A 13,848-nucleotide genomic window follows, 5' to 3' on the forward strand; every position below is an offset into this window, starting at 1 on the left:
AGAAAGAGGCCGGGCTAGCACAAGGATGACAGACTCGCCTTGAGCCAGGCAACATATATTGTGTGGCAAAGGGAATAGAAGTGTGATGTACAAGTTTGCCTAACCAGCTTCATCGGACACTTGGAGTTGGCACGCTTTGCCAGAGGCCGCTACCGACTAGCCGAGCTGGATGTGATCTGACTGACGACCAAGTGAACGAGAACCTAAGGGGTCACACGCTTAAGGGAAGGAATCTACGAGATTGGATCCAAGGACACTGGTTGGATGTGATTCAAGCTGGACTTGGATCATGACCGAGTAAATTTTGGGCTTTACGATTCGTGCGAGGCCCAAGAGTAGAGCCTACGACGGATGCCTATATATAGTAGAGGTGCGGCACACGTATGCAGTTGATCGCTTCGGCGCCATCATTAGGGCTTTGTATGTGTTGCAACTAGCCACCTCCACTCGCCGCTGGCTGTGTGATCGAACCTAGCAGTTCGCCACATGATGTTCCTCCTACACGCACGAATACCATTAGAGGCGGTGCACCTGCATCGCTCCGACGAAGCTGTTCATGGGATCCGGTGACTGGCTGTTCGAGGAAGATCGATGAGGAGGAGACGACTCCGGAGACGCGCTGTCTCAACTCTTTCTGCTCCACGGCACTGCGCGTCTTGCACTAACGATTCATGATCTACTTCCATAGCATTTTCCTGGTTGATCTGTACGTAGGGAAAATTTTATATTGCAGTCGATGCACTTAGTGTAACCCAACATTAGGGTCATGAAAGCACGGTGGACCTCGGCCCTTGCCCGCGAGAGAGTTCTTGCTCCGTTTTTAGGTGTTCCTTTAAGGTCTATTAGGTTTTGTCTCATGCCCAGGAAGGCGAGGCGATAACGGCTATCTGAAGATGAAATAAGGTCATGCACTCTGCCCTTCTATCCCCCGCCCGATAGTGCGTCTAGCTCATCGAAGGGCACGTGTCTCCGGCAGATCTCATGGGATTCAATTGGCGTTGGTCTTCCGTGGATCTTCATGGATACAATCTTCGTTCGTTTTAATTCACGTGTCTTCAGATTGCATCCTTCTAATCTATGCTTCTTTTCATCAATGAGATTGATGTTCTGCTACGTTGGTCATTTGGGGTCTTAGCACGATGACTTATTGACCGGCTACTACAACAAGTTTTGTCCGGCTCCGATGAGGGAGGATCAGGCAATGACGGCAGCGCGCCTTCGGCTTGCTCAAGAGTTTGTAGTCGTTGCTAGATGGTCTATGGACCTGTATTTTTTTTCCGATGTTCCTTGTACTATCATGACAAATGATTATTTTTTTCTCAAAAAAAAAAACCCCAAAGAGGCTTTGTACACTTTTCCATTTGCCCTGAAATATGTCACCCGCACCTCGTCCTCTCTAGCCGTTAGATGGGCCGAATTTTGATTTAAAGTTTGTGGCATAATAGATGTGCCTTGTGTGTAAACTCTAAACCCATGATCATTTTTTTATCGGTGCGCCAGCTCGCCTTCCCCTCCAACAGCTCGTTGTCGTCCCCCACATTTACGAAGCCGCCCAAAAGCACGCCGCGGCGGTACCCCACACCGCGGACAACCGCAGCGAGACAAGGACCCGGGAACCCAGAGACAGGAAGCGGATGGGGGAGAGGGACCAATCCTTGCCGACGCCACACTGCATCCCCTCCCGCGCCCACTGCCTCGAGCAAGCATGGCATCGTGCACTCCTTTCTATATTAACTAGCCCCGGATAGATAGATAAGAGCGAGGCATGTGCCGTCGGGAATGGTGATCACCGCGGCCAGGTCGTGTCAGCCGAGAAGATAGCCGCGACGAGGGTTTTCCTACCGGAGGGAGGGCCAAGGATGGCGGCGCTGGCCGCCGCCGCCGCTTTTGCCGGCCTCCTCCTCGCCCTTGTTCCCGTGGTCGGGGCCGATACCGACGCCGCCGGCGGTAATGCCGCCCCCTGTCTTGGTTTCTTGGTAGGCATTCGTTGTGTGTCTGATGTTTGGTGTGCTCTGGGTTCTTGCAGTTGCGGCTCTTGGGGACCTCTACACCTCCTGGAACAGCCCGGCTCAGCTCGTCGGCTGGTCGGCGGCCGGCGGCGGCGACCCCTGCGGCGCAGCCTGGATGGGCGTCTCCTGCTCGGGCTCCGCCATCACCTCAATGTAAGGGTCTCCCTCTTGTCCTAAATCGTTTACTGATGAAGAATTGAAGAGGGCAAACATTCTGGTTGCATGAAGGGTTTGGCATGGCAGCGTCTTGCAGGGAAAATTCTGTCAGCATTTGCATCCTTTGCAGGCATTTTGGACACCGGAAAAGTGTACGAACATTTACCATATGCGCTGGCCAGAAAAATCTCTGTTTATTTCTGGGACAAAAAGTTCTCCTTTTTCGTTCTTCTGCATGCATGCTGTGGAAAACAGAGATTTATGCAACCCTGCTCTGAAACTGACTACGTAGTTTTGTTTGGCTAAGCTTTTGGTACCAAGCTTTGGAGAAACCTCTATGTATTTGTGCTTTTCAATTTAAAGTTGCTCTAGACTATCAAGATGTTACTGACAGAAGATTCTGCATATTTGTGCCAATTTTACTTTCCCCTTCATTCTGCTTTTATCTGATTTTACCGTTGTTGTCATACGAATTTCTCTGAAACGAAGTTAATCAACACTGATACACCCTGCTTCCACCCCTATTTTGCAGCAACCTTTCTGGTATGGGATTGAATGGCACTCTTGGCTACCTACTGTCCAGTCTAGTGGCACTGACAACGATGTATGAGCTAACATCAGTAGTACAAATCTTCATTGCTCTATGTTTTCCTTAAAGTTCATATTATTTTCATTTCTGTACTTGCAGGGACTTGAGTAACAACAGCTTGCATGATGTAATTCCGTATCAGCTGCCACCAAATCTTATCCATCTGTAATGCTTCTCACCTTGCCCATCTTCATTACCATTTGCAAGTAATTTGTTCTTGCTGTTTTACTCATAGCGATGATGCAGGAATTTGGCGAGAAATAATTTTTCTGGCAACATCCCATACTCTATATCCAACATCTTATCACTTGGCTACCTGTAAGTTGCTTACTACCGCAAATATGCAATTAAATTTGTGGCATTTTTTATGTGACATAGTCTAACTACAAATAACATCTGCATGCAGCAATGTCAGTCACAACTCTCTGTTCCAGGAAATCGGCGAACTATTTGGGGGCCTCAATTCGCTTTCTGTATTGTAAGGCCTACTGAGAATATATTTTTCTTTGTCCTTTTTAGAGTACATCATTCACTAAATAAGGAAAGGGGTGCCCAAACCGAAGCTATGAGCTATATCATTCTCTTTCTTCGTCTTTTTTTGCATGCCAAAGATGAATTTAATTATCCAGTTTTACCTGTGAAATGTGCGATGAAATGATGATCATCGGCACTAAGGCGGGTCACTGCATAACTGTTAGCAGTGCATATGCATTTTCCCTGTTACATGACTTCATCTTAAGCTTTTTAAAATCCTTTCAGGGATTTATCTTTCAACAACTTGTCAGGGAATCTTCCAGTTTCTTTTGTCTCTTTGTCAAATCTTTCTAGCCTGTAAGTACTAAATAGTCTTAAACTCGATCTTCTCGCTTTTGTGTTTCAGTTTCATGGTTGTTCCATAATTCTTTACTTTCATCCCATTGTGCAGCTATATGCAAAATAATCAACTATCGGGCACAGTCAGTGTCCTCAGCAACCTAAGCCTTACTACACTGTAAGTGACTTCCCATTTGCCAACATGACTGCTAATATACCTTGCCTGCTTTTTCATCTGATGTGTTCGATAATTGCGCCTTTAAACAGAAATATAGCAAACAACAACTTCAGTGGCTTGATACCCGGGGAACTCAGCTCGATTCCAGACTTGAGGTAGTCACTATAACATATTTCATTGCTATTTTACTACACAAATCATAATTTTTAGATACTGATGGGTCAGTGCAATTGCAACCATAGCGCTGGAGGGAACTCATTTATCAATATGCCTGCATCTCCACCACGGATTATCATGCCACCGTCTCAGAGTCCGGTTGCTCAGCCAGATCGTCCTCAAGTACCGACAACTTTTCCAAATGGCCCTGAGGATGATATCCCTATCGAAGAAGGTGACAAGAAGCAAGGCCGGCAAACAGGTCTGCTTGTAGGGTTGGCTGTTGGGTCAGTGGCTGCTGCTTCATGTATACTTTTCGCGCTGGTGTTCTGCCTTCACAGTGTCCATAAAAGAAAGGATGGTGGTACCAGTGAACCGAAAGACTTTGTAGGTGCTCTTGCAGTAAACATAGACAGAGGTATGCTCCTATTTCTTCGCGCATGATAGTTTCTCGTTACCATTTGAAGTAAACATAGGGATTTGTAGGTTCCCTTGCAGTAGGATTAGACCTGTTTGAGGTAAAGTGAATCAGATTTTGTTGTTTTTTCTGTTTTCAAGATGTAAAAAAAAAGGGTAAAAATTACTAGATTCTGTCTGGTTGGTAATTCAAATCCTTACAACCATCTCGTTTCTTTTTGTGTGTGCGTAGATTCTAACACCAACATCCATCAAGACTCTCCTGTCGCAGCTTCAGTGCTCCCGCGGCCTATTGGCACTCCTGAGAGGGCGTATGGTGTAAATAGTTCTCCAGCAAAGAAGATAAAAGTTCCCGGTGCGGCAACTTCTTATACTGTTGCTTCGCTCCAAGTTGCTACAAACAGCTTCTGTCAAGATACCCTACTCGGTGAGGGTTCACTTGGTCGTGTTTACAGAGCTGATTTCCCCAATGGAAAGGTAAAATTACTTATAGTCAACAGTTACTTTTAGTGCTTTTACAAGCATAGCATTGTTTACATGTTCAGGCCTTTTTATTTTGGCTTCATCATACACTAGAACTGAACTGTGTGCGCGGCCACAGGTGCTTGCGGTGAAGAAGATAGACAGTGCTTCCCTTTCCTTGTATGAAGAGGATCATTTTCTTGAGGTTGTATCAAACATTTCTCGGCTTAGGCATCCGAACATCGTGTCGCTTACGGGCTATTGCGCTGATCATGGCCAAAGGCTTCTTGTATATGAGCACATCGGAAATGGAACACTACATGAAAGGTTGCACTTCTCTGATGAGGCGAACAAGAGCCTTTCTTGGAACACCCGTGTGAGGATAGCGCTAGGCACCGCTCGAGCTTTGGAGTATGTTGTCTGAACTATCTACTGAATCTAGTGCCTTTCACTCTGCACTTTTCTGGTGAAGCGAACTTACAACAGTGTACTGCTAACCTTTGTTCAGGTACCTGCATGAGGTGTGCTTGCCCTCTGTTGTACATAGAAACCTCAAGTCATCAAATATCCTGCTTGATGAAGAGTGCAGCCCACATCTGTCTGACTCTGGGCTTGCCGCCTTCTCACCAAATCCTGAGAGAGAGGTAAGTAACATAGTAGCAACATACTGCCAACGGTGTTTTTTTCAACAGTTTCATATTTTTTTCATTGTTAGTTGGACTAAATCAGGCATCATTTTGTTATGTTTTGCCAGGTTTCAACCGAGGTGCTTGGCTCACTTGGATACAGTGCCCCAGAATTTGCCATGTCAGGAACACATACCGTAAAGAGTGACGTGTACAGTTTTGGAGTAGTGATGTTAGAGCTACTTACGGGCCGTAAGCCGCTAGACAGGTACCATTTCTGACCTGCAAAAGCTATTGCTGTAAATTTGAACCAAAAATTACATTTTGTTCTCTTGTTGATATTTGAACCATTGTGTTGTGCAGATCCAGGGAGAGGTCAGAGCAGTCCCTTGTCGGGTGGGCAACCCCGCAGCTTCACGACATCGATGCGCTTGCCAAGATGGTTGACCCAGCAATGGAAGGGATGTACCCTGCAAAATCTCTGTCCCGTTTCGCCGACATAATCGCGTTGTCTGTCCAGGTACATCATTTTCTTTTCTCTCATGCTGCATATGGCCATCAACATCTGTCCAGCTTGCAGCTAAAATATGAACAGCATTCAGTAGCAATCTGATCATTCACCCCTGTCAATCTCAAAGTAGAAAAGTAGTGGCTATGTTGATATATGAACTGGATTATTCTCTTCAGAGAGGTAGAGTAGGATCCTAAATTTTCTGTCTGCCCTTCTGTAGCCGGAACCGGAGTTCCGTCCACCGATCTCCGAGGTCGTCCAGCAACTTGTGCGTCTGATGCAGAGGGCTAGCATGTTAAGGCGGCAATCGGGAGACGACCTAGGGTCTTCGTACCGTGCCCCGGAGCACGAAGGAGGCGCGTGGGACGCAGTCTGAGGCCAAACCTCCTGTCACCTACAAACCAGAGCTGTATCAGAACATAGTATCATTTTGTGAGTATTAGTATGTGTTCGGTTTTTACTCCATTTTTTGTCTGGTATTTCAGGAGCTTCAGCTTATCTGTTTGTACCAAATACACTGGGAATTTTGTGAACGGCTTGTATAGATATAGGATTCTGTTGTGGTGATCAGTTGTAGATAAAAAAGGAAAGGAAAGTAAAGGGAGAGAAAAGGATTTGTGACAAGTTGAATGCGCACGCCTCTGTCAGACGGCGACTTGCGTGTGCCTTGCCAGTGTGGGAAGCCTCACTGATTGGCGGCGAAGCACACGTCGCTAGCTTGTCACGTCCTAACATATATCTTCTTTCAAACTAATTGCGTGCCATGTCAAACGTCCGAGCACATCATCCTTTTGAGTGCTTGTATATTGGTGATGTTGAAGGCTCTTTTGTTTTCATTCTTTTGTTGGGGCCTTGGGAGGATTTTCGATGTGTCGCTCAACGTTTCGAATCCTGATAACATGGTTTTTAAAACCGCACCGGACATCACGCACTCAAGCATCTTTGACCATAAATTTTTTTGGATTTTTTTGAATTATTTTACTATTTTTGGTGCCCGGGAGCCAAAAGGCCCCGTCCGGCTAAAGTGGTCTTATAATCTCTTAGTTTACTTTGCTTGCTAGAAATCGGGTGTTGTGGGCTCCCCGGATTGTCTTGCGTGCATGTCCCCTCTTAGCAATCGACCAACTCCCTTTTCTCCTGCATTGATCCAATCTGTACGTGCGTGTGTCATGTGTTCACTTCGGCCCTCAGCTAGTCACCGCAGTTTCTCTTGCCTAGCCCATACGTCCATGTGCGTGTCCTCTTCTCGGTTCTTGCATATCTTTTGATACCTTGCAGATCAAGAGGGCAGGGGGAAAGTGTTGGTTGCATTTGTTGTGTCCGTCAGTTGGTGGTCCTGCTTTGCGCAGTGTTACATACTACCGTTGAGTCTTGAGCTGTAATGCCGCACGATCTACATGATGAAGCTATGTACTTAGGGTAGGGTCATGGATCTGTCCAACATACCCTCCCCAAGGACATCTCTACAAAGAATCAGAAGCAGTCGAAGAGAAACCATCATCCACTTGACCGTGAAGATGTACTCATTCGACCACCTTGAAGACACTCGACCACCAGAAGATGAGAAACCTTCCACTCTGCAACGGTCAGGACTTAAACCATAGCTTTATGGGCATTTACTACACTTTACTGCAGACGTTATCAGTAACGCTGCTCCTTTATGAACATTGAACCCTGTGTAACGGAGGGGACCAGGGGTCATGGCGCACTCTATATAAGCCACCCCCCTCCTCTGGGACAAGGGTTCACATTTTCTGTAATTCACACACATATATTCAGTCGACCGCCTCAGGGCTCCGAAACGTAGGGCTGTTACTTCCTCCGAGAAGGGCCTGAACTCGTAAAACTCGTGTGTACAACTCCTCCATAGATAGGATCTTGCCTCTACATTCTTAACCCCCTATTCTACTGTCAATCTTAGAACCACGACAGTTGGCGGCCACCGTGGGGCAGGTGTCTTAGCGACTTATTGGAGAAGTTGCAATTTTTCGATCCCCTTCATTATGGTTTCAGGCGGAGGTTTGGTTGAGGGCCGCGAGATCCGTCTCAGCGCTCTTGTGTTTGTCGCCGACGACTCCGCTTGGCTTCAGGAGGCTCCACTCGACGTCGACGCTCTCCTCGCTCGCGGGGTGACGCACTTTCGCGCGTGCGTCCGCGGCGTCCTCCTGCGGCAACCGTCGACCCAATATCAGTCGACTCCGTCAGCTTTCCCCCTCCCTGCGGCTCGCCGGAGCAAACGCTCCGGTCGGTCGAGGCTTCAGCGGTGGGTGAGGCATGCGGTGGCCCGCCAGTCGGCCACCCCTCAAGTCGCGGCGATCGAGCCCGACGAAACTCTCTACGGCCTGTTCGATCTGTCGACTGGCTCCGTAGAGACCGCATCCGAGTGCGACAGCAGCGACCCAGCGGCTGAAGTTCTGATGGTCAATGGACCATGCAGCCTTCCTGGCTTCAACCGTGAAGACGGAGGCGACGGGAACGGCGATCCGTCGCGCGTTCACGAGGAATACCGCCCCGAACCCCTCTCCTCGCAGCAGAGGGAGGAACTTCTCCGCCGGAACATGGATGCATTGCATACTCCTATAGTTGGAGAAACCCCTGAGGCCCAGGCCTTGGAGCAGGCGCGCTTGGCCAACCTGGCTGAGCGCACTCGACTGGAGAACCTCCAGCGCGCACTCGACGATCGCGCTCGGCAGCGCGCTCCCGAATCCAGTCGACGCCAGCTTTTTCCTCCTCCGACTCAGGTATACCGAACCCCGATCCAGAATCTGGCTGCTGCTGCCCGGATAGCGGAGTCGATCCAACCCTCCCAGTCAGAAGCTGGTCGAGGTCTGGTGCAGATCCGAGCCTTGCTCTGGGCGGCGGGAGAACAGAATACGGTTGTATCTCAGTCGCGGATAGGATCCACAGCAGATCCGTGATGGCAGACACAGTTCAGTCGGCCCATAGCCCAAGATCGCCTCCGAGGCGTGAGGAACGTGGGGATCGACGAGATCAGTACAGAAACCGAGAGCAGTATGATCGTCGAGTCGATCGTGATGATCGCCGTCGAGTGCCCACGCCTCCCCCAAGGAGCGGGTCGTAAGTGCCTCGGCAGCATGAAGACAGACGCCCTCACAGTGTCAGGCGAGGTATTCCAATCGACCCCAGAGAGCCAGGCTTTGATGCGAGATCTATTCTCGTGCAGGGCTTGGTCGACAGAAACAGAGCTCACCGAGAGGGCCATGATAGAGGTCCACAAACCAGCAACAGGGTGCATGTCTCTGGTCCAGAGTGCTTCAGCAGAGCTATCAGAGCTGCGGTGATTCCCCCCAACTTCAGGTTGGCGTCTGGAGTTAGTAAGTTCACCGGAGAGTCCAAGCCTGACACTTGGCTTGAAGACTACCGAGTGGCTGTCCAGATTGGTGGCGGCAATGATGAAGTGGCCATGAAACACCTTCCTCTGATGTTGGAGGGCTCAGCTAGAGCATGGCTGAATCAGTTAGCGCCTGGCAGCATTTATACTTGGGAAGATCTCGCCCGAGTGTTTGTCAGAACATTCGAGGGCACTTCAAACGGCCGGCAGGTTTGACAGAGTTACAGTGTTGTGTTCAGAAGCCGAATGAAACTTTGAGGGATTATATCCAGAGATGGATCACCCTACACCACACGGTAGAAGATGTGTCGGATCATCAGGCAATTTGTGCCTTTAAGGAAGGCGTCAGGTATCGAGAGTTGAATATGAAGTTCGGCCGGACAGGAAATATGACTCTGGCTCGGATGATGGAAATTGCCACCAAGTATGCCAATGGTGAAGAAGAAGAGCGACTCCGGAGCGGCAAGCACAAAGCAGTCGCCCACGAAGCCGGAGGAGGAAACTCCGGTCGGAAACAGAAGCGCAAGGCCGAGCCAGCTGCTCCGGGTGAAGCCTTGGCTGTGGTTCAAGGAAAGTTCAAGGGGAAGCCCAAAGGGCCGTGGAACCCCAAGAAAGTAAAAGATCAAGATGGGAATGACGTGTTGGATCTGCCGTGCCATATCCACACCAAAAAAGATGAAGAAGGTAATTTCATTTACCCGAAGCACACCACTCGGCAGTGTCGGCTCCTAATCCAGCAGTTCCGAGAGAAACAACCCAAGGAAAAGGAGAAAGAAGCAGACAAGGCTGAGGATGAGGAAGAGGATGATGATGGTTATCCCCACGTGAATTCCACTCTGATGATTTTTGCTGACGTTGAGAGCAAAAGTCGATTGAAAGTCATCAACAGGGAAGTGAACATGGTCGCTCCGGTGACACCCAGTTACTTGAAGTGGTCACAGACTGCCATTACATTCGACCAGTCTGACCATCCAGCGCACATAGCCACCCCTGGGAGGCAAGCACTGGTGGTCGACCCGGTGGTCGAAGGCACTCGACTGACAAAGGTCCTGATGGACGGTGGCAGTGGCCTGAACATACTGTATGCAGAGACGTTGAAGGGAATGGGCATTCCGATGTCCAGACTCAGCGAAAGCCATATGAGTTTCCATGGGGTCATTCCAGGCAAGAAGGCTACATCCATCGGTCAGATTGCACTTGATGTGGTTTTCGGTGATTCCAAAAATTACCGCAAATAAAAGTTGACATTTGAAGTTGTGGATTTCTAGAGTGCTTATCATGCAATTCTAGGCAGGCCAGCTTATGCACGATTTATGGCTCGACCATGCTACGTGTACCTCAAACTGAAGATGCCTGGTCCCAGAGGAGTGATCACTATCTCTGGTAATCGGAAGAAGGCAGAAGAGTGCTTCCAGAAGGGCTCAAAGATCGCCGATGCCCAGATGGCCGTGGTAGAATTGCAAGAATACCAGAAAAATGCAGATCCGAGTGACTTGCTGCGAGCTAAGAAGCCAGCCACAGATTCAGCGTTCCAGTCGTCTGGTGAAACGAAGTCGATTCACATTCACCCGACGGATCCCAATGCAGCTCCGACTCACATTTCAACCACACTCGACTCCAAATAGGAAGAAGCGCTCATCCAGTTCCTCCGTGAGAACTGGGACATCTTTGCATGGAAGCCTTCTGACATGCCGGGTGTTCCCAGGGGACTGGCTGAGCATCGTTTGCGAGTCGACCCGAAGGTGAAACCAGTTAAAGAGCATCTTCGACGGTCCGCCGTCCAGAAAAGAAAGGCAATCGGTGAAGAGGTGGCTCGGCTTTTGGCAGCTGAGTTTATCCGAGAGATTTATCACTCCGAGTGGTTAGCCAATGTTGTCATGGTCCCAAAGAAAGACGACTCACTTCGCATGTGTATTGATTTCAAGCATATCAATCGGGCCTGCCCGAAAGATCACTTCCCTCTCCCTCGCATCGATCAGATAGTCGACTCGACTGCAGGGTGCGAGCGTTTGTCATTTTTGGACGCCTACTCCGGGTACCACCAGATCCGTCTGTACGGACCCGACGAAATAAAGACAGCTTTCATCACCCCGTTTGGGTGCTTCTGTTATGTCACAATGCCATTCGGTTTGAAGAACGCCGGAGCCACATTCATGCGGATGATTCAGAAGTGCCTGCTCACTCAGATCAGTCGGAATGTGGAAGCATACATGGATGACATTGTGGTCAAGTCATGTAAAGGTTCCGACCTACTGACTGACCTTGCTAAAACCTTTGCCAACCTCAGAAGGTATGATATCAAGCTCAATCCATCAAAGTGCACGTTTGGAGTTCCAGGCGGAAAGTTACTCGGTTTTCTTGTTTCCGAACGAGGAATCGATGCTAACCCAGAGAAAGTAGGCGCTATACTCCGAATGAAATGCCCTGTGCGTGTGCATGATGTCCAGAAGCTTACTGGTTGCTTGGCCGCCCTAAGTCGATTCATTTCTCGCCTCGGTGAAAAGGCGCTGCCTCTTTACCGACTGATGAAGAAATCAGACAAGTTCGAGTGGACCCCAGAAGCTGATGCAGCGTTTGCAGAGCTAAAAGCCCTGCTTTCCACCCAGCCGGTGCTTGCTGCTCCAATCAGCAAAGAGCCTCTACTGCTTTATATAGCAGCCACTGGACAAGTCGTCAGTACAGTACTTACGGTCGAGCGGGAAGAAGAAGGAAAAGCTTATAAGGTTCAACGCCCAGTTTATTATATTTCTGAAGTCCTGACCCCGTCAAAGCAGAGATATCCTCATTATCAGAAGCTTGTCTATGGGATTTACATGACCACGAAGAAGGTTGCACACTATTTCTCGGATCACTCTGTTACAGTCGTCAGCGACGCTCCATTGTCAGAGATTCTGCACAACAGAGATGCAACTGGTCGAGTGGCCAAATGGGCGATTGAACTCCTTCCCTTGGATATCAAGTTTGAGGCAAAGAAAGCTATCAAGTCCCAAGCAATAGCAGATTTCCTCGCCGAGTGGATCGAACAGCAACTGCCGACTCAAGTTCACTCTGAGCACTGGACCATGTTCTTTGACGGATCCAAGATGCTGAACGGTTCTGGTGCTGGAGTAGTTCTGGTATCCCCCGAGGAGACAGGCTCAGATATGTCCTCCAGATTCACTTTGATTCCTCCAACAATGAAGCAGAATATGAAGCACTCCTGTATGGGTTGCGCATGGCCATCTCACTCGGCGTCCGTCGCCTCATGGTCTATGGCGACTCAGATTTGGTAGTTAATCAAGTGATGAAGGAGTGGGACGTCAGAAGCCCAGCCATGACTGGTTACTGCAACGCGGTGAGAAAGCTTGAGAAGAAGTTTGAGGGGTTAGAACTCCACCACATACCCCGACTGAAAAATCAAGCAGCCGACGATTTGGCAAAGATAGGTTCCAAGAGAGAAGCCATTCCCAGCAATGTGTTTTTGGAGCATATTCACTCGCCAACAGTTCAGGAAGATCCTTTTACTGAAGAGCCCCTGCAACCTAAGAGCGCCACAGATCCGACTGAAGTCGAGGTCCCAGCCGTGGTCGACCTGATCATGGAGGTTCTGGCCATTACTCCCGACTGGACGGTGCCCTACATTGCGTACATCCTCAGGAAAGAACTCCGAGAGGATGAAGAAGAGGCTCGACAGATCGTCCGTCGATCCAAGGCCTTTACTGTGATAAGAGGGCAGCTGTTCAGAGAAAGCGTGACTGGAGTCGGTCAGAAATGCATAACACCAGAAGAAGGTCGAATGATCCTCAATGACATCCACTCGGGGACCTGTGGTCATCATGCGTCCTCTCGGGCCATCGTGGCTAAAGCATACCGAGCTGGATTCTATTGGCCACGCGCAAATGAAATGGCGAAAGATATAGTCGACAGATGTGAAGGCTGCCAGTTTTACTCTGACATGTCTCACAAGCCAGCGTCAGCCCTGAAGACCATCCCCCTCATCTGGCCCTTTGCTGTTTGGGGACTGGATATGGTTGGACCACTGAGAACTGGCAGGAGCGGCTTCACTCATGTGCTCGTTGCAGTCGACAAGTTTACCAAATGGATCGAAGCTAAACCTATCAAGAACCTTGATGCTAGCACCGCTGTCAGTTTTATCAGAGAATTGACATTCAGATATGGAGTCCCACACAACATCATCACGGACAACGGATCGAACTTCGATTCCGATGAGTTCAGAGCTTTCTGCGCCTCTCAGGGCACTCGAGTCGACTATGCTTCTGTCGCTCACCCGCAGTCGAACGGACAAGCAGAAAGAGCCAATGGCCTAATTCTCAAAGGACTGAAACCCCGACTGATGCGTGATCTCAAACACGCAGCAGGCGCTTGGGTTGATGAACTTCCGTCAGTTCTGTGGGGTTTGAGGACAACTCCTAATCGGTCGACCGGACGAACTCCTTTCTTCTTAGTCTATGGAGCCGAAGCTGTTCTGCCAAGTGATCTTCTCCACAATGCACCCCGAGTTGAGCTCTTCTCCGAAGAGGAAGCAGAGCAGGCCCAGCAAGATTCACTCGATCTCTTAGAGGAGGAAAGAGAGATGGCC

General features: G+C 49.2%; 1 protein-coding gene across 1 annotated transcript; it reads left to right on the top strand.

Moving 5' to 3' along the window:
* The first annotated feature begins 1,649 nt into the window (after positions 1-1,649).
* Positions 1,650-6,541, top strand: LOC123148325 (protein STRUBBELIG-RECEPTOR FAMILY 8). The gene is made up of 16 exons (XM_044567710.1): positions 1,650-1,947; positions 2,027-2,162; positions 2,698-2,769; positions 2,854-2,919; positions 3,001-3,072; positions 3,161-3,232; positions 3,514-3,585; positions 3,680-3,745; positions 3,835-3,900; positions 3,988-4,319; positions 4,551-4,795; positions 4,920-5,191; positions 5,289-5,424; positions 5,535-5,674; positions 5,770-5,926; positions 6,138-6,541. The coding sequence occupies exons 1-16, from the start codon at positions 1,860-1,862 to the stop codon at positions 6,291-6,293; spliced, it is 2,148 nt and encodes a 715-aa protein (XP_044423645.1). The 5' UTR covers positions 1,650-1,859; the 3' UTR covers positions 6,294-6,541.
* Positions 6,542-13,848: the final 7,307 nt, after the last annotated feature.

Source organism: Triticum aestivum, chromosome 7A (assembly GCF_018294505.1).
Source record: "Triticum aestivum cultivar Chinese Spring chromosome 7A, IWGSC CS RefSeq v2.1, whole genome shotgun sequence".
Taxonomy (NCBI): Eukaryota; Viridiplantae; Streptophyta; class Magnoliopsida; order Poales; family Poaceae; genus Triticum; species Triticum aestivum.

Coding starts and splice junctions, on each gene's coding strand:
- LOC123148325 (XM_044567710.1), top strand. CDS start 1,860: ATGGCGGCGCTGGCCGCCGCCGCCGCTTTTGCCGGCCTCCTCCTCGCC. Junction 4,320..4,550: donor TGCAGTAAACATAGACAGAG/GTATGCTCCTAT, acceptor GTGTGTGCGTAG/ATTCTAACACCAACATCCAT. Junction 5,425..5,534: donor CACCAAATCCTGAGAGAGAG/GTAAGTAACATA, acceptor ATGTTTTGCCAG/GTTTCAACCGAGGTGCTTGG.